Source organism: Triturus cristatus, chromosome 12 (assembly GCF_964204655.1).
Source record: "Triturus cristatus chromosome 12, aTriCri1.1, whole genome shotgun sequence".
Taxonomy (NCBI): domain Eukaryota; kingdom Metazoa; phylum Chordata; class Amphibia; order Caudata; family Salamandridae; genus Triturus; species Triturus cristatus.
In genome coordinates this window covers 129,042,450-129,066,634 of record NC_140595.1, presented here as the reverse complement: position 1 = coordinate 129,066,634, position 24,185 = coordinate 129,042,450, and the positions used below count along the sequence as shown (strand labels likewise).

The 24,185-nt window shown below is 46.5% G+C and overlaps 1 protein-coding gene across 6 annotated transcripts in view; it reads left to right on the top strand.

The window, feature by feature from the left end:
- The window catches only part of KCNJ10 (potassium inwardly rectifying channel subfamily J member 10), a 217,507-nt gene extending 200,589 nt beyond the window's left edge, over positions 1-16,918 (top strand). For all 6 annotated transcript variants that reach the window (XM_085637479.1, XM_085637478.1, XM_085637481.1 and 3 more), the window contains one exon: positions 6,960-16,918. In XM_085637479.1, coding sequence (XP_085493605.1) covers positions 6,960-8,096 — 1,137 coding nt within the window. In that variant the 3' untranslated portion in view covers positions 8,097-16,918. The remainder of the gene's footprint in view (positions 1-6,959) is intronic.
- The last annotated feature ends 7,267 nt before the right edge of the window (positions 16,919-24,185 follow it).

The window sequence follows — 24,185 nt, the reverse complement described above, 5'->3', positions numbered from 1 at the left end:
TGTTTTCAAATCACTTTTCCTAAACAGATGCCTTTTCACTTTCCTGTATGGTTAGATGTGTTTTCACTTCACTACAAAGATGCCTTGTGTTAATTTTTCACTATTATTTACAACACCCACCACGTCTTAGATGTAAAAACGGTGGCAGTTCTCTTTGGCTGGCATAGGCAGCAGACTGGTAATGATATTGCCACAATTACTGAAATAATTTTGCCATACCAGACTGGTAATGACACTTGCACAATTCTTGAATGAATTTCCCACAGCACACTAGTAATGATACTGGCAGAATTCTTGAATGAATTTCCCACAGCAGACTGGTAATGATAGTGGCACAATTCTTGAATGAATTTCCCACAGCAGACTAGTAATATTGCTGACACAATTCCAGAATGAATTTCCCACCACAGACTGGTAATGATAGTGGCACAATTCTTGAAGGAATTTCCCACAGCAGACTGGTAATGATAGTGGCACAATTCTTGAATGAATTTCCCATAGCAGACTAGCAATATTGCTGACACAATCCCAGAATGAATTTCCCACAGCGAACTGGTAATATTTCTGGCACAATTCTTGAACGAATTTCCAACAGCAGACTGGTACTGCTATTGGCAGCAGACTGGTAATATTTCGGACACAATTCTTGAATGAATTTCCCACAGCAGACAGATAATGATTACTGGCACAATTCTTGAATGAATTTCCCACAGCACACTAGTAATGTTACTGACAGAATTCTTGAATGAATTTCCCACAGCAGACAGATAATGATACTGGCACAATTCTTGAATGAATTTCCCACAGCAGACATATAATGATACTGGCACACTTTTTGAATGAATTTCCCACAGCACACTAGTAATGTTACTGGCAGAATTCTTGAATTAATTTCCCACAGGGGACTGGTAATATTTCTGGCAAAATTATTGAATGAATTTCCCACAGCAAACTAATAATGTTACTGGCAGAATTCTTGAATGAATTTCCCACAGGGGACTGGTAATATTTCTGGCACAATTCTTGAATGAATTTCCCACAGCACACTAGTAATGATGCTGGCACAATTCTTGAATGAATTTCCCACAGCACACTAGTAATGATGCTGGCACAATTCTTGAATGAATTTCCCACAGCACACTAGTAATGTTACTGGCAGAATTGTTGAATGAATTTCCCACAGGGGACTGGTAATATTTCTGGCACAATTCTTGAATGAATTTACCACAGCACACTAGTAATGATACTGGCACAATCCTTGAATGAATTTCCCATAGCACACTAGTAATGATACTGGCACAATCCTTGAATGAATTTCCCACAGTACACTAGTAATGATACTGGCACAATTCTTGCATGAATTTCCCACAGTTACAAAAGTATGCTTGGCATTTTTCTTTATAATGAAAGTAAGAGCTTGACACTTTTGTTTATGTATGTCATCCATAAGGATCACAATTATACTAGTGCTTTTGGCACTGGGAGATAGGTTTACAAAAACATAGTGCATCGCAGTGTATTAATCAAAGTTTCTGCGCTGCATTGAGCTAGGTGGACAGAGCCATACTTACTAAATATCACCTGCTTGCTGCTATGCTGTTCTCTTGTGCTGGCACTCCCTAAGGGTCCAAAGTGCTGCTTGAGCCCTCTGCAAAAAAATCCAAATTGGAGGATGATGAGGACTTGGACAATTCCCCTAAGGGGAAGTATATCCAGGGGAAGGTTTTTTCGGATATATTGGTTCATATTCGTGAGGTGCTGGGGTTTGCTCCTAAGTCGTTGACTGGTGAGGGGATTTACTCCCAGTATAGTACCTCAGTGGTGGATGACCTGCCCTTTCATGATGTCATCAAGGACATTCTGGCTAAGGAATGGCTTGAGGTCGACAAGCAGGGAATTCCTCGCTTTTTGGGCAAACGTTATCGCCTGGCGGAGTTTGATGCCTCAAGTTCCTAAAGTTAATTCTCCTTTGTCCTCCATGGCTTCTTCCTCATCTTTGTCTTCGGAGGAGGCTTCCCTTGCTGACCTGGTTGAGAGGAAGGTGGAGTCCTCTCTGCAGCTTTCTTTTGCTGCTTCTCATTTTGGGATTCGGGCTAGCACTTACTCGGCCTATGCCTCGCAGGCCCTTATCAATGATTTCGAGGTTTTGTTTGAATGTCTTTAGGATCAGGGTGATCCCACTCCTATCTTGGCGCAGATGGAGGTCTTGACTCACTTTCTGTCTGATGTAACTTTTGATTCTCTTTAGGCCTTCTCCTCAGCTGCCGGGGCAGTGGTTGCTGGTCGGAGGTGTCGCTGGACCAAGCCATGGCATCTTGATGCTGCTCAGAAGTCCTTGGTCCATAAACTGCCTTTTGATGGTCCCCAGCTTTTTGGGGACGATTTGAACACTGTGGTGCAGTGGTCTGCTGAAGAGAAGAAGTTGTTGAAGCCCTGTCAGGCTGTACAAGAAGAAATTATTTTTTCCAGAAACAAGGGTTTCAGGGTGCTCTGTCTTCTTCTCAGCCCTTTTTTGAATGGGCCCGTGGTCGGGGGGAGCTGCGTTCTGTTATAAATCTCAGCCTCAGCAGCAGCCCCAGGGTGCTGGACAAAAGTGACTATGCCAGGGTGGGGGCTCACCTCCATATATTCCTGGATCGTTGGTCCACTCTGATTTCCGACCAGTGGGTCCTGCCTGTCATTGATCTGGGTTACCAAATTCCATTCCAGGACCCGCACCCATTGGACTATTTTCGGGCTACCCCATTGTCAAGAGAACTCGTGAAATGGTTTGCCATGTTGTCGGGCGCTGACCTCTTGCTGTCAAAGGGCGCTGTTGTCCTGGTTCCAGAGGCAGAGCGAGGCCTGGGATTCTATTTGACTCTGTTCCTGGTCCCAAAACCTGATGGTTCCTTCAGCCCGATTCTGAATCTCAAGTCTTGAACAAGTTGGTGTGACTGGATCATTTTTGGATGGTCACCTTGCAGTCTATCATCCAGGAGGGCGAATTTTACTAAATATCACCTGCTTGCTGCTATGCTCTTCTCTTGTGCTGGCACTCCCTAGGGGTCCAAAGTGCTGCTTGAGCCCTCTGCAAAAAAATCCAAATTGGAGGATGATGAGGACTTGGACAATTCCCCTAAGGGGAAGTATATCCAGGGGAAGGTTTTTTCGGATATATTGGTTCATATTCGTGAGGTGCTGGGGTTTGCTCCTAAGTCGTTGACTGATGAGGGGATTTACTCCCAGTATAGTACCTCAGTGGTGGATGACCTGCCCTTTCATGATGTCATCAAGGACATTCTGGCTAAGGAATGGCTTGAGGTCGACAAGCAGGGAATTCCTCGCTTTTTGGGCAAACGTTATTGCCTGGCGGAGTTTGATGCCTCAAGTTCCTAAAGTTAATTCTCCTTTGTCCTCCATGGCTTCTTCCTCATCTTTATCTTCGGAGGAGGCTTCCCTTGCTGACCTGGTTGAGAGGAAGGTGGAGTCCTCTCTGCAGCTTTCTTTTGCTGCTTCTCATTTTGGGATTCGGGCTAGCACTTACTCGGCCTATGCCTCGCAGGCCCTTATCAATGATTTCGAGGTTTTGTTTGAATGTCTTTAGGATCAGGGTGATCCCACTCCTATCTTGGCGCAGATGGAGGTCTTGACTCACTTTCTGTCTGATGTAACTTTTGATTCTCTTTAGGCCTTCTCCTCAGCTGCCGGGGCAGTGGTTGCTGGTCGGAGGTGTCGCTGGACCAAGCCATGGCATCTTGATGCTGCTCAGAAGTCCTTGGTCCATAAACTGCCTTTTGATGGTCCCCAGCTTTTTGGGGACGATTTGAACACTGTGGTGCAGTGGTCTGCTGAAGAGAAGAAGTTGTTGAAGCCCTGTCAGGCTGTACAAGAAGAAATTATTTTTTCCAGAAACAAGGGTTTCAGGGTGCTCTGTCTTCTTCTCAGCCCTTTTTTGAATGGGCCCGTGGTCGGGGGGAGCTGCGTTCTGTTATAAATCTCAGCCTCAGCAGCAGCCCCAGGGTGCTGGACAAAAGTGACTATGCCAGGGTGGGGGCTCACCTCCATATATTCCTGGATCGTTGGTCCACTCTGATTTCCGACCAGTGGGTCCTGCCTGTCATTGATCTGGGTTACCAAATTCCATTCCAGGACCCGCACCCATTGGACTATTTTCGGGCTACCCCATTGTCAAGAGAACTCGTGAAATGGTTTGCCATGTTGTCGGGCGCTGACCTCTTGCTGTCAAAGGGCGCTGTTGTCCTGGTTCCAGAGGCAGAGCGAGGCCTGGGATTCTATTTGACTCTGTTCCTGGTCCCAAAACCTGATGGTTCCTTCAGCCCGATTCTGAATCTCAAGTCTTGAACAAGTTGGTGTGACTGGATCATTTTTGGATGGTCACCTTGCAGTCTATCATCCAGGAGGGCGAATTTTTGGGTTCTCTGGGCTTAGAGGATGCCTATTTTCACGTTCCTGTCCATCCGGGGAGTCAACGGTTCCCGGGGTTTGCAGTTGACGGGGTCCATTACCAGTTTCGGGTGTTGCCTTTCGACCTCTCTACGGCTCCTTAGATTTTTACCATGGTATTGGCTCCTGCTGTGGGGGTTGTGCAGCTTCAGGGTTTCTCTGTGTTTCTCTATATTGATGATTGTCTGTTCTCTGCTTCCTCCCTTTCTAAGGCTCTTCTGGTGGTGGAGACAATGACGGCCATGTTCCAGAGTCTGGGGTTCAAGCTGAATCTGGCGAAGTCTCATCTGGTCCCTGTGCAGAGACTTCAGTTTATCGGGGGACTTTTTGGCACCTTGTTGGGGGCAGTGTTTCTCCTTCCTGCTCAGATCTCTACCCAACAACTTCTTCTGCGGGACCTGCTGAGTCGCCCTTCTGCCCCACCTCGGCTTTGGTTGCGGGTCCAGGGGTTGATGGCTGCCACCACAGCTGTGGTTCCTTGGGCTCGCCTGCACCTCAAGCCCTTGGTGAATCATCTTTTGGTTCATTGGGACCCTTCCCGTGCAGATTACGATGCTCTGGTTCCTCTCTCCCCTGTTCTGGTTCAGGACTTGGACTGGTGGCTTTGCACGCCCAATCTGGAGAAGGGCGTGCGTTTCCAGCTTCCTCCTTTCATCTTGTTGACAACTTTCATGCGGACAGCTTGAGCCACAACCTTCCATCCTCTGTTCCGGGACCTTTGTCTTCAGTTCAGGACTCCCTGGATAGATCTTTTTGCTTCTCCTCACAACTCTCTTCTACCTCGGTTCTGTTCAGAGGTGATTTGTCCTTAGGTTTGGCATGTAGGGGCTCGGGGGCCTCCTTGGAGGCTGCTGCTTCTTTGGTGAGTCGGCTTTTGCTGAGATTTCGGCTTCGTCATCCGGTCACCCCTGTGCTTGTCCCTTCTTGGGATTTGCCGACTGTTTTAAGAGGTCTGCAGTTGCCCCCTTTTGAGCCCTTGTTGGATGTGGATTTGTTGTGGTTGTCTGCTAAGGTGGCTTTTCTGTTGGCCATCACCTCCACTAGCCAGTTAGGTGAGTTGGGTGCTTTGCTTGTCTCCTTTCCTTATTTGCAGTTTCTGCAGGACAGGGTGGTTTTGTGGCTTGACCTGGCTTTTCTTTCTAAATTCTCCTCCAAATTCCATTTGTAGCAGGAGGTGGTTCTTCCTGGTTTGCCTGGAGATGTTGATGCGATTGTTCCTTCTACCTTGGATGTTTGCAGGGCCCTTCAGGTTTACATCCAGCGTACCCTGGGGTTTCGTCTTTCTCCTGCCCTGTTTGTCTCCTGTGGTGGTATAGCCAAGGGGAAGAAGGTTTCTACTTCCACCATCAGTCTGTGGGTGCGTTTGGCGGTCTGCCAGTCTTATAAGTCTGTGGGTCTGCCTCCTCCATCTCAGGTACAGGGCCGTTCAACGCGTTCTGTGTCTGCTTCCTGGGCTGAGGCAGCTAGTGCTTCTATCCAGGAAATTTATAGGGCGGCCACTTGGCAGTCCCATCATACGTTTGTCCGGCATTAACGCCTTGATGTTTTGCATGCCTCTGTGGACAATTTTGCTGTTGGCGTCTTGAACGCGTCAGTACCTTGATCATTTGTTTGATTAAATGATCTGTATTTTTGAATGGATCCCTGGTGTGCTGCATTTTTCTTCTTGGTTATTCTGCTTGTGAGGTTCTCACATAGTATGGACTGGGACGAGGAGGACCCATGAGGGGGTAATGTCTTGTTACTTACGGTAATCTTTCATTACCCGATTACGGTCCTCCTTGTCCCAGTCCTGTTCCCTCCCTCCCTCTGTGTTTGTGTCTGGATTTGTTGATAACAGGCATGGCGGTGGGTGGGAGGGGCTTTTACAATAAAAATAAAAGAAACACTGATGTGCTAATTGACTGTCGTGAGGCAGGATTGCATCACATAGTAAGGACTGGGAGGAGGAGGATCCTAATCAGGGTAATGAAGATTATCAGTAAGTAACAAGACATTACCGCTGGCTACCTCCCTTCTCTGCCGAACAGTGTTTAAATAGGGTGATACGCTGATAATCAATTTAATACCTTAATTGTTATTATTACTTTCATTCCCGAGGCGTTATTAATCAGGGTCTGTAATCTTGCACTTGAATGATTTTGCCAGTTTACTTGGTGTTATTGGGCCTATTCACTTGAACTTTTTTGTCAGACCCCTTTCACTGTACAGTTGCCTACTATTTTTATTTTACTTGTTGCAAAATTTTGGAATGCTCTGTTTATTACTGTTTTGCTACTCATGTAAATTTAAAATCATGCTTAAAAAAACAGTGACATTTTCTCTCCCATCTTATTGTCAATATATCATGTGCTGTGATTTCTACATTCAGTTTTATTTTGTAGTTGATCATATTTCATACAGTTGTCTTAGTTTGTACTCATTTAACTGTAGTCCAGTGCTCTTAATGGAAGTGCAATGTATATAAACCTATAATCCATGCATTCATTTGTCTTCTACGCTCTTTTTTCTAGATGACTTCCTCAGGCAAAATATACTACAGTCAGACCACACAGACAGACAGTCGGCCACTGATTGGTTCAGGCCTGCGGAGGAGGCGGGTGATGACTAAAGATGGCCACAGCAACGTGCGTATGGACCACATCACTGATAAAAGCTTTATGTACCTTAAGGACCTGTGGACAACTTTCATTGACATGCAATGGAGATACAAACTGCTTCTCTTCTCAGCAACATTCGTCGGCACATGGTTTGTTTTTGGCATTATATGGTACCTGGTGGCCCTGGTGCATGGGGACCTCTTAGAATTTGACGCACCAGCAAACCACACACCCTGTGTCATGCAAGTTCACACCTTAACAGGCGCCTTCCTTTTCTCCCTAGAGTCTCAGACCACTATTGGATATGGTTTCCGATATATCAGCGAAGAATGTCCTTTTGCCATAATACTACTCATCGGCCAACTTGTTCTGACGACGATCATGGAAATTTTCATCACTGGGACCTTCTTGGCTAAAATAGCTCGCCCCAAGAAAAGGGCTGAGACTATAAAATTCAGCCAGCATGCAGTGGTAGCCAAACACGACAGCAAATTATGTTTGATGATCCGTGTTGCTAACATGAGAAAAAGCCTGTTGATTGGTTGTCAAGTGACTGGTAAGCTTCTACAGACCTACCTCACCAAGGAAGGTGAGAATGTTCGGCTTAATCAGATCAATGTGAATTTTCAAGTAGATACCTCTTCCGATAGCCCTTTCCTGATTCTACCATTAACCTTCTACCATGTTGTTGATGAGAACAGCCCCTTGCGGGACATTGCCCTGCGTTCCGGAGATGGGGACTTTGAATTGGTGGTGATCCTCAGTGGCACAGTGGAATCCACCAGTGCCACCTGCCAGGTGCGAACCTCCTACTTACCAGAGGAAATACTGTGGGGTTACGAGTTCACCCCGCTCATCTCTCTCTCATCCAGTGGGAAGTACGTGGCCGACTTCACTTTCTTTGACCGCGTTGTCAAGGTGGATCCACCATGCTGTATACATGAGACTCTACGGTATGGAGATTCAGAGAAACTGAAATTAGAAGAGTCCTTCAGGGACAAACCCGAGAAAGATGGGAGTCCCCATAATGTCCGCATCAGCAATGTTTGATCATGGTGAATCTGTAAAAGGAACTTGTAGAAACCCTTTTGCTTCTAACTTAGATCGCTAGTCGAACTTCTGAGTTTTCCTTTGATCCACCTCTCCATTTTCCATTTTCTTTGGAGTCAGACAGGAAAGTGTTGGCACACACTCCCTACTGTAGGGATCTTTGAAGAGACATGTGGCATAGCTTGATGGCTTCACTGTACCCGGCATGGACTGGAAGTGTCTCAAGCTGTTTCAAACAGGGCAATCTTGTCTGGAGAGAAAGACCATCACATTAAATGTTCTTCTTGACTAGGAATGTTATGGAGTTTATTTAGATTTACCAGAGCTATGCATATTTTGTAGCATGCAGCTAATATACAGCAGAACCTGGAAGAAAATTACATTCCTTTTTTTAATGTTTTTAATGATTATTTTTGTTATATTTTTAAGACCCTTTTTATTGAAGGAGTAGTTGCTAATCAGAGTTTAATCTAGTCTGGAAGATAAACTAGATAAATAGAACCTGACCCTTGATTGTTAGGTGTGCTAACAAGGAAGGGGATAGGCCCATGATGATCCTTTGCTAATCATTTTTCACTTACTACTTAAAGAACGCATCCTCAAGGCAGCTTCTACAATAAGTGAGGGCACTGGACCATGGAGCAGGCCTCATGCACTAACGTTTGAAGATACCAGCAGGTTGCATGGTGCAGATTGCAAATGGTGCCTTTTCACTACATGAATGTGTATCAGATGGCCTTTTTTAATGATGGTGGGCATGTTAAAGCTTCTTTGAAGTTGCAGATGTATGTGCGTATCCAGCACCAACACCAGATATCATGTACAGTATATCTTTGTACGGCGGAACAGCGGCTGTCCTGTGTTTATTTCTCTTCCCTTTTTGTTTTTAGCAGATACAGTCTATTGGGAGTTAGTTTTTTGATTAAGCATTGAGTAAACACAGAGGTGTTTGACAAACTTTCAATGACTGATTTTCTGATGGGTTGATTTACTGAGGGAGCTTCTATGATAGCGTTGTCACTGCTGGAGAACAGGGAAAGTTAGATCCATATGTAGCCGCTCCCCTTACTCCCCCGTACCCCATACCCATGTGAAAGCACCACTCTCGGCCAAGTGCAGAGGAACATGGCCCACCAAGATGTCCGCAGTTGATACTCCTAAGTACTGGTGCAACTAATTTTCATCAATGTTTGTCAAAGGTTGAAGCTTGGAAGAGCCTTAACCCACTGAAACTCAACAGAAATAAAACCTGGGATCTTACTTTGCTTTTGGCCTATCCTCTTTCTGGCATTTTACATTTTGGCCACAAAGTTCTTGGCGAAAGAGATACCCAAGTTGAACATTTTAAAATTTCTGTGCTCAGTTTACACTAGTCCACCAAGTCAATGTCATCAAGTTTTGAAACGGATCTAAGCATCTTGCAATGCCTTTCCCTTATCTCCTGAAGTTCAAACCAAAAACACTTTTACCTCTTCGCAGATGAACTACTACAATGCTCTGTACCTGGGTCTTGAAGATAGTTACCCCCATTCTTTAATATAGCCTTAGAGCCCCCTCAGTGGTCTCTACTGGCCATTAAAAGTCCACTCCAGTGTTAAACAAGGGAGCGGGTAGTTAATGACCGATAGAGCCCCCTACGGAGGGCTCTAAGACTATTAGAATATTATACCCCTAGAGGGCAGAATGTTCTAATTTGTAAAATAAAGGCCTCATGGAGCCCGAGAAGGTTGAAATCCCCTCGTGCTCCGTGAGCCCTTTGTTAAACATTGGAATGTTGATGCTTTGGGCTTCTTTGGCCATTAGAAGCCCGGAGCACTCCATTGTTTTCAATGGAACACTCCAGGGTTTGTGGATACAAAACCTGGATGCCAGAATGGAGCTGCTTCTGGCCAAGAAGACCATGTGGCCCTATTGTATCCTCACTCCATTGGCTTCCTGTAAAGAGTAGTGATCCAGCGAAAGGCCAGGATGAACATTTCACAATCAACAATTACTCAAAATGGGCCCATATTCACATTCGAGTTTCCTGACTGTTTCTCTGGGGGTCAAGTTTTATTTTACTTTGATCTGAATTAGTCAATGTCTAACTAACCTTCACAGATCAACACTCTTCCTTCGGTCAATGGACCATTAGTCGAGTAGTAGATGGTGATATTAATGAATTCGCTAATCTATCTTATGACTTTCAATAAAATAATCACAGACTCCGGGTAAGATTCAATACATTTTATCTAATAACTCATTCAAAATGAACGCTCATTTGTACAGATTCACAGTGCAAACTCTATCAACTTTCATGGGAGAGAAAAATTCATTTATCAAATTACATTCAAATTACAGAAGCATTCAACAATTTTAAGGAGTTAGGAGTGATAGATGAAGAGACAAAAGACATAATAACTCATACTTTTGCAAAAGATATGCAAATTCAAGACAGAAATATATTTACCGAGTGGTGAAATGGGGAAACCCAACCCCTGGCCAAAAGGATTGTTGGAGGTCACCTGATGAAGAGTCAGGAGACAAAGACTATAAGACACGTGCAGGATAGGATTATACTTACTACACTTCTCTAGAACCCCGATGTACCGGAGCGCATCCCTCTCTTACACTCTCTCACTCCTCGATGTTCTTCCTCAAATCTTCAATCTAATCAGTATTGAATCTTTGAAGTCTGTTCTCCTCCAGCAGCAGCTCTCGCCCACTCCTCACTCAGCATCGACGTCAACCACTTTCTCAACTTAAATCTCACTCTAGTTATAGTCTTTATTTCTGCATGTCCCACCCTCAAAAGTTGCCAGTATTCGTGAATCATGGACTGTGATTGGTCACCGGCAGGGGAGTTGTCATCACCTCATGCTGTCATTCTTTATTTCCTAACTAATTCTTTGTTTAGTAAACCCTTCCCATTTAATTTATTCAATTTTCAATACCCTTTACTTTCACACGCATTCACAAAACAAATTAGATTCAAATTTTATATAATTCTACAGCTGAAGAGTGTTCCAAGGCATCTCTCCGTGCTTCTTGGCAGCCTGTTATTGATCCGGTCATCAGGTCCCTTCAAAACTTCAGTGCGCAGACTCAGCTTGTGTTACGTTTCATCCGCCATCTTTTCCCTTGGCTTAGCACATCAGGCCCAAACGCACACTATTAATAAAGGAATCATAAACCGATTTTATTTTCTCAAGTATGTTATTATCACTGTTCACCATCCACTTCTACTCTATCCCATGTTATTTTCTTCTTTCTTAAGCAAAAGTATTTTCAGCGACAGATGCTTTTAAATCCAGGCAAGCATATGCCAGGCACGTGGTGCCTCGAGACCTACAATTAGTAACTACTTGCGCATGCTTGAGAGTTTCCCACTCACATGGGTTAATCACATGGTTATTTGCGCGGTACTGGTTCGCACATGCGCAAGACGATTTTCGGTTTCAAGTGGGATCTCAGTTACGTGGCAAATTATTCTTTGTAATTTAAGCAAACATAAAGCCCTTTCCCCATGTATGGATGTTGTGTGTATGTTAATTTTTTTTTATCTTCTATTTATATTTGTTAGTACCTGTTAACGAGAGGTTGATCTGAGCAAGTTTCTTTTCCTCGAATCCTTGCTCCATCAGTAGCACTTATCTCGATCCTTAGACTTCTGGACTCTCAGTGACACGCCAGCGGGTGAAAGTGTACTCAAGATTAAACTGATTACATTTACAGATACATGACTGTGCCATTTTGTAACAAAGGCCCTGGCATCAGCTCAGAGGTTCCTGTTCACAAGCGATTCTAGGGAAGCCCATATCCAAATCTTTGGGCCCCAGCCTCCATGCTAGCCCTACAGGGTCGGTTCCTTCTTAAGCCCTTGTAGCTAGTACTAGAGGCATGCGCCAAAAGACCCTAATTGGAGATCCAACTCTGGGTAAGGGTGGGGGGAACAGGAGATGAAGAAGAATAAATATATTTTTGATTGTGTTCCTCCCCTGCACTGTGAGGATATTCCGTCGCTCTGGAGTATCTACTTACTACAGGATGCTACGTTAGAACATTGCAGTCAAGGTTCCTTGTTTCCAAGGCTCAAGCAGAGATTTCAGTGGCCAGCATTTTCTATCCTTATATTTTCCCTCCATGAAGGTCTACACAGTCCTTTTCTGCTGTTTGAAAGTTTGAGCATCTTCTCTATTGCCGCTGTGTCCACAACATACCTGTGACCGCTAAATAAACGCATTGAGGGATGAGCTTCCATATCACCTCATTATTCACTCAAACCACAGTCTATGTTTATTTGAACTATTTATAAAGCAAAGTCACCAAGATAGGTAATATTTTATTGGTATAAAGTAAATAATGGTTTAGTATTGTCAGCACTGTAGTTACAACCCAACTGAATAACAGAGGCAGAAGAAACACATTGTTTTCATTTTTGGTGGGATGGGTGCTTGCATGAGGGTCAAAATATAGGTTATGATCGGGAATAATGTCGTTACAGGTTGGGGTCTAAGTTAGTCTTGAGTCAAGAGGGTCATTACCTAAGGATTAGCGTAAGGGTTAAAGTCAAATGTAGGGTTAGGATTGGTGTTAGTTATGGAGCCATGGTCAAAGTTATTGTGAAGTCTAGGACTATCGCAAGTGACAAGGCTATGGTTAGGATAGAGTTAACACATAGTGTTAAGTTTTAAGGTTGTTTTCGAAAAAAATACTGATTTTAGAAAATACATTTTAAAAAAGTGTAGAAACTCGAGAATGAAAGGAGAAACTCAAATTGATAATAATTAACCCTTACAAAGGAAATCATTTCCCCCTATTATTTTTAGACACAAACTAACCTTAAACTATAGCAAATCTAACTTTTGCAATGCTAATGCTATCTGTATTTATACAGTGCGCTATCACCAGTGAAGGTATCCTGACGCTGATGGACAGCTTGCAGTTAAGTGGGATTTCGACAAAATATACTGAGTTTAAATGACACATATTCTCTGAATGACACCCAACACAGAGGGGCTTATTTACAAGAGGCCTGCGCCACCAAAGCATCACTTTCTTTGACGCTCCATTGGTGCAGGCCTCTCAGTCATATCTATGAGGCGACGCAAAGCCTCTGCATGGCCTCACAGATATAGATTATAGCAAGGCAGGGCAAAGCACTGCGTTGCCTTGCTCTACGTCAAGAAGGCATTCCATGGGCATTGAGGTGAGTTTCCCATGCAGCACCCATGGATTTTGACGCTTCCCCAGATTTACAAAATCACATAGACAGTGGCAAAACATTACGCTTTCCCGGAGCAGGCATAACAAGGAGAAATGTTTTCATTTATTTCTCCTCATTTTTTACTCTTTCCATGTGTACTGCATTCTACAGCACACATAGAATGAGGAAAACACCTCTTGGGATTGTTTCTGTGCAGGAAGATATCCCTTCTTTACAAAAACAAACCTGCATGCAATGCAGACACCCTTGCACCATGGTGCAAGGGTGCTTGCGTTGGCTCTATGCCGCCTATTGCGTGCCAGTACGGGAGCAAAGGACAGTAATGCAGCTTATTTCATCAAAATGGTGTATTCCTGCTCTTTCACATTGGCGTAGGCCAGCGCAGCATGAAAAATTGTGGCGCTGCCGTACGCCAATTCCTTGTAAATGAGGCCCACGGTGTTTATGTTGATTCCAACCTAATGACGTTTTTTTCTATTTAAAGTTTACCTGGGTGTTCTCTGTTTAAAAACACAAGCTTACAAAGTTGACCATTAGCCACAGGCTCTCCATTACACATCCTGACGTGGGACAAAGAATCATCATCTTCTGGTGTTAAGATGCTGCAAATTCCATAAAGGATTCTTGATTTCTGGAACATTAAGGCACAACTAATGAAGTGTGAACCTAAGTTGGTAATTCAACTTTTGATGGCCTAGTAAGTCCCATAATTGGCGTATCATTCACATCAGGACCGAAAAAAGTCAGTGGAAAATGTTTTTTTGCTTGCAAAATTTGAAAAGTTTGTACGATTCCATTAATTGTGTAGGTGGAAAACTTAACACGCTTTCTCTTTGTGGCAGTAGCAGTAAATATATCTTGGGAGGTTGTTTCGAAATGAAACTTTCTCAGAGTGGAGATTTTCTCCTTGATGCAGTCCCATTGCAGGAATCTCACGTGGCTTTTGAACATGAGTTAGATTGTAGAGTCCATTTTTAATGTAAGAAACAGCAAAGTGAATTTAGTGAAATTTCACTTAATGTCACATCATTTTCATTAAAATCATGAAAACAGTTTGCACGTCTCTAATAAATAAAAGAGCTAGTCAATTCGATCTCCTGATAGTGCTATGAACAAAGAGACCAAGGCCCAGATTTGCAAACAAGTCAAGGAACACAGCGCTGCATCCAAAACTGCTGCACTGTCTTGCGTGACAGGGAGGGAGCAAGAGAACACCATATCCACAGAGATATGGCCCTCTCCTCTCCTCCCCTCTCCCTTGCACCAGTGCATATTTCAGCTGCCATGCGCCAGGAACCCACCTTAGCACCCTAGTGTTAGGATGTGTGCATGAGTCTACCATAGGTGTTGTACTGGAAGGATACCCTTCCAATACAAAATATTATGCTTAGACAAACTTTTCCTACTTTGTTTGTGTGCGGCACAGTGCAGCACGCATGCTAGTCGGAAAAGAAAAAAGAAAAAACCTTTTCTCCTTTTAACACCTCCTTTCAAATGGCATTAACTTGTGGCACTAAACCCTGTCTACTGCTGATGTAAATAGGATTTTCATCAAAAGGCATGAGTGGTTGCATGGAAACCCACATGTACCACCCATGTAATGCCCCCTTGGCTCTAAGTAACCCAAAGCAGTGCTTTGCTCTGTTTTGCGTTACTCTTAGGGTACTTTCCAGCGCTAAACGAGTTTTGCACTAGAAACTAAATTAGAAAAAAAGTATTTTGTGCTGGTTAACGTCACTTTTGTGATGCTAACTCATCCCAAAATGTTTGTAAATCCACCCCCAAGTGAGTAAAGATGTTAGTAACTCTTTTGTCAGATCTAGCTTCAGTAGTGATGGTCTCTATATCAATGAGTGACTTCAATATGCGTAAAATGTCCATACTTTATCCTCTGGATCAAATAGATTACATTGCCACAAGTACTTTGCAACTATTTGTTTTTAGTGGCAACTCATCCACCCCTTTCTATTGACGTTCTATTTGCTGTTTTAGACAGCACACTGTTACTTGAATTTCAGCTGACTTTGACAGCCTGGCTCCTACAGAAAGGCATCCTGTAAGGTCTTGGGAATATTTTGGTCTAGACTTTGCTCCCTAAGTTTGTTACTTATTCTTCTGCCCCTCTCACTTTCTAGCGAGAGCAATGTTTGTCCATTTTTCACTTGTCGGTTCATCTGGTGTGTGTACATGGTGTCATGAATGTTTGAATGACTGATCAGAAAATGTAAAGTATTCACAGAGAATTACATTTTCTCTAGGTGCTTGCCTGACAACAGCTTGACCGAATGCAGTCTTAGCAACCTGGTTTTAGGGGCAAGACTATCGTTTTTTTCCAGATCTATAGGAAATTTGGGCATCCTTGTATAGATCTGGGTAGTAAGTGACAAGGTAACAGGACAGAAACTGAGAACCCATTGCCACCATTGGCCGAAAAGTGACTTCTGGGAATTAATGAAGAGGAAAGTGTTGAAGAGGGTAGCATTCTAAATGGAAATGTCCTCCTTATTATATTAGATTGTACATAAAATGATCTTCCCTTATCCAAGACCACCCCAAAGTCATTAGCATGAGATGGTGTTTTTGATCTTCAGTATCTAAAATATGATCTTCATGAGATCTGAACTATCAGAAGAACATACAACTCATTCTGGTTTTGGTTGAAAAATCTTAACATCAGGAGACTAATAAAAGGGCAAACTAAGATGATGAATTAATTTGAAGTTGCCACCTCTAGTCACAATAAAATGAAGTTTCCATTCACAGAACCTGATGACAGCAGCAACGACAGCTAAGAAGCGTTCATTCATCCTTGATCCTGGGCGCCATCTTTCTGAGGGTAGCCAAGAGGGTATCCAAGCTTTTTTCAGAACCTGGGATATTGCTACAGGGGGAATTTGTCATTAAAGGATAGCTGCAATATGCGCTCACAGTGATGACAGCATCTGCAATTCTTATTATATATACCTTTCAGGTGATTATAGTATGGAATATGGAATCACAAATAACGATGCGACAAAATATCATCACAACAATTATAATGGTGAGAATTTTTAATGAAAGGTAAGTGCACAGAGGAAGGTAAGGATTTACTATTCTTAACGCCACATTTACTTATCTTGAAGGTATATATATCACCAAGGTATCTATATGAGAAGTTAGGTATGGACAATATACAGAATCTTACAATGCAATATTCTTTCCCTCGATGTTGTTGTAACAATATTCTGTCCTGTCGATATCTGGGACTCGATATTTCCGGGCTACACTTTTTCGTGCTCATACAGCAGCGCTATATATCCCACAGAACATATGGAAACAGTTATAAATAATATCTGATCCACAGGCTTGAGGGCCTGCATTGAGACAAGACAGTTAGCATTATAATGAACATGTCTGATTGAAATAGCTATGGCCAATGACTGAAGCAAACTGCTAGAAAAATCATGGCTGCTTTTAGGAGGGTGACACGGTTGTCCGGACCAAAAATGAAACCTGGATGGACTGTGCCTCGGAAGGGTCAGCAGGGGGGAACAACCTTTACAACGCAACTTTTACAACGCACTACCATTACCACGAAACTGTTACAACGTGAGTGCATTGACAACACAGGACATTACAACGCAAGTCTTTACATCGACTTGCACTAGATGGCGTGCTAACATTAAAAATAGTGTAGTTTACTATCCCAACACCTTCCCTACTGTTACGTGGACTGGAGTTGGAATAGTAAATTACACTTTTTTAATGTTAGCACGCCATCTAGTGCAAGTCGATGTAAAGACTTGCGTTGTAATGTCCTGCGTTGTCAATGCACTCGCGTTGTAAAACTTTCGTTGTCAGCAGGGATTGGAAAGAGTCAGTAACATATCTGAAATGTTCCCACGTCTTGACAAGCCTGATTTACAGGCTGCATGGCTAGCCCAATGTTAACCAGTTTTCTTTTCTGTTTTTTTGGGTCAGATTTTGTCCTCGAGGCATTTTTCAGTCAGTGGTGGGCAAGTATACACACACTCTCTCTCTCTCTCTCTCTCTCTCTCTCTCTCTCTCTCTCTCTCTCTCTTCCGCATTGTAAGGTGTATACAAAAAGTGAATTTCCTGGATTTCTGGAAAAAAGTCACCTTTATCTTGATTATTACTAGAGTTGAGCAAAACTGCTAGCATTTGCTTCTGCACACAAAATCAAGTTGTGCTGAAAACTATGATATGGCGTTTCGATTAAGATTGTTTTTTTAAAAACTGCTGGAGTAAATTAATATTGTGTTCCTCCCTGCAATTCAAACTTTTAAACTCCTAAAATACTTTCATGAAGACATTTAAGATGTCCACATTTATAAAAGCCTTTCACACATCTCTGAAACCCTAACTAAACAATCCAAACTTTCTGGTTAAAATTATTTCAGTAATCAAAGGTGAAACATTATGCAGTTAATTGAAAACTCAGTCACTATTACTAAAATATTTTAGTATAGTTGCTCAGTGTCCAGTGTATGATTCATTGAGCAATTTGCATGGTGCTTGGTGAAGACAGAGTTAGTCGCTGTAGAAATATCAAGATGTGGGTTGCATCTAAGAATCTGGGGGACATATTATCAAGAAACGGCGTTAAAATTATCACCGCTTTAGCGGCAGAAAACTGCCGCTAAAGCGGCGATAATGGGCTTGATAATATGCCCTTGAGAATTCCCATAGAAGCCCATGTTCTGGTGTCAACATGGGCTTCTATTGGAATTCTCTGCAGCATATTATCAAGCCCATCATCGCCGCTTTAGCGGCAGTTTTCTACCGCTAAAGCGGCGATAATTTTAACGTCGTGCTTGATAATATGCCCCTGGAGGCCTTGTGCAAATGGCACGTTTTTGACGTTTGCGCTGCAGGACTTTATCTGGTATTAAAGAAAGGGTAACATTGCCTTCTGATCTGGTGAATATTGCTCCCTCACTTTGAGAAAGGTTTGCTGGCCATCATGAAGATTGCCATAGTTAGGGACTACAACTACCCCCCACCCTCCTTTGCAATTTCGATCCCCCACTCCCCCACCAAGGATGAAAATGAAGACGTTGTGGGAATGGTTTGCTTTCCTCTGCAAGGACCAAAATAATTTTACTTATTTCATGTGTACAACACATTTTTCCCAGTTTTCCAGAACAAGGTAGATTTTAGGAAACATAAAGTCGATTCAATCTCACATATTTTTCACAAACATCAGTCAGTAAATACATGTGCATAAGTTGTAAGTTCAACACAAAACTAGCTCAAGTTTTTTATTCAGTTAAGTCACTGAGATGTATTTAAAAGATTCCACACGTGGATGACAGAATGGGAGCCCTCTCTCATGCGATACTTAATTTGAGGCGCTGGTTTCCAGGTGGTCGACACTGATACTTAGGTGCCAATTCCGATCCGGTAAAAAAATTCCCCGTCCGACTCGTATCCGGATTTTTTTCCGTCCGAATCGTCAAAGTAGCGTACAAACTGCCAAGTACGATTCGAACGGAAAAAAGTCCATACGAATCGCATTGGGAAGATTTCCCCACACGTCCTCGGGTCGGGAAAAGTCACCGACACGTCCCCGGGCGAGAAACCCACCGTGCGGAAAAATAAAGTCCGACTGCGCAAGTACGATCCCTCCCGTCCTCCCCATTTCACAACCGTACGCAAAAAACACCGTCCGAACCGAACTCCCATAGCAACCATGGAGACATGTGCCCGCATACGCGCCGAACACCCCACCACCCCCCGCCCGCGTATGTACGCCCCGAACCCCCACCCGTGTATGTACGCACCAAACACCCACCCGTGTATGTACGCCCCCGAACCCCCCCCAGCCGTGTATGTACGCACCGAACCACCAGCCGTGTATGTACGCCCCCGAACCCCCCCCAGCCGTGTATGTACGCACCGAACCTCCACCCGTGTATGTACGCCCCCGAACCCCCCCCAGCCGTGTATGTACGCACCAAACCCCCACCCGTGTATGTACGCACCTAACACCCACCCCAGCCGTGTATGTACGCACCGAACCACCACCCGTGTATGTACGGACCGAACCCCCACCCCAGCAGAGTATGTACGCCCCGAACCCCCACCCGTGTATGTACGGACCGAACCCCCACCCCAGCCGTGTATGTACGCACCAAACCACCACCCGTGTATGTACGCACCAAACCACCACCCCAGCCGTGTATGTACGCACCAAACCACCACCCGTGTATGTACGCACCAAACCCCCACCCCAGCCGTGTATGTACGCACCGAACCACCACCCGTGTATGTACGCACCGAACCACCACCCGTGTATGTACGCACCAAACACCCACCCGTGTATGTACGCCCCCCAACCCCCCCCAGCCGTGTATGTACGCCCCGAACCACCAGCCGTGTATGTACGGACCGAACCCCCACCCCAGCCGTGTATGTACGCACCAAACCACCACCCGTGTATGTACGCACCAAACCACCACCCCAGCCGTGTATGTACGCACCAAACCACCAGCCGTGTATGTACGCACCAAACCCCCACCCGTGTATGTACGCACCAAACCCCCACACCAGCCGTGTATGTACGCACCAAACCACCACCCGTGTATGTACGGACCGAACCCCCACCCCAGCCGTGTATGTACGCACCAAACCACCACCCGTGTATGTACGCACCAAACCACCACCCCAGCCGTGTATGTACGCACCAAACCACCAGCCGGGTATGTACGCACCAAACCCCCACCCGTGTATGTACGCACCAAACCCCCACCCCAGCCGTGTATGTACGCACCAAACCCCCACCCGTGTATGTACGGACCGAACCCCCACCCCAGCCGTGTATGTACGCACCAAACCACCACCCGTGTATGTACGCACCAAACCACCACCCCAGCCGTGTATGTACGCACCAAACCACCAGCCGTGTATGTACGCACCAAACCACCACCCGTGTATGTACGCACCAAACCCCCACCCCAGCCGTGTATGTACGCACCAAACCCCCACCCGTGTATGTACGGACCGAACCCCCACCCCAGCCGTGTATGTACGCACCAAACCACCAGCCGGGTATGTACGCACCAAACCCCCACCCGTGTATGTACGCACCAAACCCCCACCCCAGCCGTGTATGTACGCACCAAACCACCACCCGTGTATGTACGCACCAAACCACCACCCCAGCCGTGTATGTACGCACCAAACCACCAGCCGGGTATGTACGCACCAAACCCCCACCCGTGTATGTACGCACCAAACCCCCACCCCAGCCGTGTATGTACGCACCAAACCCCCACCCGTGTATGTACGGACCGAACCCCCACCCCAGCCGTGTATGTACGCACCAAACCACCACCCGTGTATGTACGCACCAAACCACCACCCCAGCCGTGTATGTACGCACCAAACCACCAGCCGTGTATGTACGCACCAAACCACCACCCGTGTATGTACGCACCAAACCCCCACCCCAGCCGTGTATGTACGCACCGAACCACCACCCGTGTATGTACGCACCGAACCACCACCCGTGTATGTACGCCCCCGAACCCCCCCCAGCCGTGTATGTACGCACCAAACCCCCACCCGTGTATGTACGCACCTAACACCCACCCCAGCCGTGTATGTACGCACCGAACCACCACCCGTGTATGTACGGACCGAACCCCCACCCCAGCAGAGTATGTACGCACCGAACCACCAGCCGTGTATGTACGCACCAAACCCCCACCCCAGCCGTGTATGTAGGCACCGAACCACCAGCCGTGTATGTACGCACCAAACACCCACCCGTGTATGTACGCCCCCGAACCCCCCCCAGCCGTGTATGTACGCACCGAACCACCAGCCGTGTATGTACGCCCCCGAACCCCCCCCAGCCGTGTATGTACGCACCGAACCACCACCCGTGTATGTACGCACCAAACCCCCACCCCAGCCGTGTATGTACGCACCTAACCACCACCCCACCAGGGAATGTACGGACCGCACCCCCACCAGTGCATGTACGGACCGTACTGACGCCAAAAAAACACGTACTGAACCCGGACAAACCATATTTACACAAGGAGAGTCAAGTAGAGTTTCCCCACACCACCAAACAGGCCCAACAACCCCACAAACATCACATACACTCACCTGCAACTGCCAAACTGCCAAACAGAGGCCCAAAACTCAATCACTCCTCATAACACACCCACACAAATTTCAAACACAGCCACACCCACAAATGGACCAATAAAAATGGACCACACACACAAACCATGAGCCTTTGCAACAGACCCACTGCTGCCAGAGCCCACAGACGACCCACACCACCATACTTGAACCTCACACTTGCATACCTTCACACAACCACCTACACAAACACCCCCTCATCACATTCACACACACACCTCCACTACCACACCCACACACCCACAGCCATCCACACCCACACCCCCACAACCACACCCCACGCCATGTCCACCACCAAGAATCCAAAGTTCACAAAGGAGGAGCTGGAGATCCTTGTCGACGAAATCCTCAGAGTCGAGCCACAGCTCTTTGGGACATTGGTCAGACAGACCAGCATATCCGAAAAAACCGCCATGTGGCAGAGGATCGTCGATTCTGTGAATGCTGTTGGGACAACCAGAAGGACCAGGCACGAGTGCCAATCCAGGTGGTACGATCTGCGGAGGACGGTCAAGAGGAAGATGACTGACAATCACAACCAGGGGAACATCACTGGAGGAGGGCCGCCCCCCAGACCGGTACAATACCATCCCTGGGAGGAGAAGGTGATGTCCACGCTGGCGGTGGAGGGACTACACGGACTGCCAGGACTCCCAGACCCTGGTGAGTACACAAACAACTCACCTCACATGGGGGGGATGCCATACACAATCAATCATGCATGCCACCCCCCCCAAGCCACCACCGGACACAACAACACTCCACAAACACACACATGCCACTGGCACCTCCATGCCCCATGCATCAATCAGGGCCATGCCAAGTCACAGGCCACACAAAACACCAACACAACACAGGATGTGGTCGATGCTGGGAGTGGGGGCAGCAAAACTAACATTGAGCAACTCACAAGCACACAACAATGCCCTCAGCCCATATGGCCCAGGGCACAGCCATACAAACTGTGTGTACCCACACAGTACTGTCTTGCCTGCAAATGATGGCTGCCATGCAGGATGCCATGGGTCTGAAGGCACAATTTGCACATAACAGCAGACAATGAAGATGCATCGCTCTGATAGAGTCTCAGCACACACCGCCACAGCAGCAGCCTACACTCAGACACACTGCCCAATGGGTGCCCGGAGAACAGGGACTAACTCACATGAACAAGCCAATGGCCATTCAAAGACCGGCTAACTGTGTGTGCCCAGGAAGCTGGCCTGAGGTGACAGAGAGTGACAAAGAGAGGGAGGGAGAGGGGGAATGAGAGGGAAGGAGACAGAGGGGGGACACAGGGAGACAGACAGAGGGAGGGAGTAGGGTGACAGAGGGAGACCGACAGAGGGAGGGAGGAGGGTGACAGAGGGAGGGAGGAAGGGAGACACAGGGAGACTAAATCAGCCTTGGGTGGTGTGGCCATGTCCACTCGTCAGCCGGTGGACTGTGTGCATGCAGACCAGGTCTGGCAGTGCCTCAACCCCCCCTTCCGTAGATGAAGACCGGTCCATGTGTCAATCTGTGCACGAGTCCATCCGTGCTGCAGGCACAGACCTAACCACACACCCAGTATACCCACCCACCGTGTCGGTAAGAACCCTGTCACAAAAGCTTCAGTCCCCTACCTGCAACATCAAATTGCCTTGCCAAAACACCATTTGGCCACGTACAGTGCAACACGTAAGGCGCCTCTGCATGGCTCGCTACGCCCGCACACCACACTGCTGACTGTGTACCCAAATAGATGCATCAACTAAGATTGTGTCTCACACATGCGTAAAGCCCTGACAGCTGTGGCCAAGGGACATAGCCATGCACAAGTGCACTGTGAGAGGAATGCAGGACAGATCCAACTACCCAGAGGAAGAGTGCCAAATCAGAAATGCATGCAACATGGATGCCACATGTGACACTGTTAACATTGTCTCTCTCACACACAGGTCAACGTCGACGAACACCCCCCAACACTGGGGGGGAAGTCACACAGGACCAGGCTCCGCGGGATGATGACCCCACCGCCAGCGATGACTCTCACCACTCCGTGGATGACCCAGACCAACCTGGCCCCTCTGGTGTCCAACCACCTGCAGCACCTGCGTCAGGTACAACTGTGCCAACCACCACCCCCATTCCTGCCACATCCCAGGAGACGTCCAGGAGCCCTGCCCGCACACGACCACCCAGCCAGTCTGCCCAGGAGGGACACGGTCCTCCGGGCACCCAGGAGGAGGCAGGCGGCAACGCAGATGCCATCCCTCAGGGGTCCCGGAGACCCGATGCACCCACAACGGCAGGCCAGGTGCACGTGGGCAGGGGTGGCGGGAGTGGAGGACGGCGGAGGCGCGAACCTGACCAGGCAGCTCAGGACCCGGTAGTGTCCCAGGTCAGCAACATCCTGGATACATACCGGCGTGACACCAGGGGCATGGACCAGATTGCGTCCACCCTCAATGACATCAAGGGGACCCTCCAGGAGATGAAGACCCTGCAGTCCCAGCAACATGCCTGTCAACTGCAACACCAAGGAAGGATGGAGGATAGACAGGCTGAGCTCGTGGCGGTGCAAACCCAAATGACCGGTGTACTCCGTCTGATTGCCGACAACATGGGCAACCCTCCCTGTGGCACCAGGCGAAGGCCATTACCAGACACAGGGAGGGATCAGGAGGAGGAGGATTCATCCGACGGAGCGTCACAGACATCGTCACGGACTGCTTCCGAGGGTC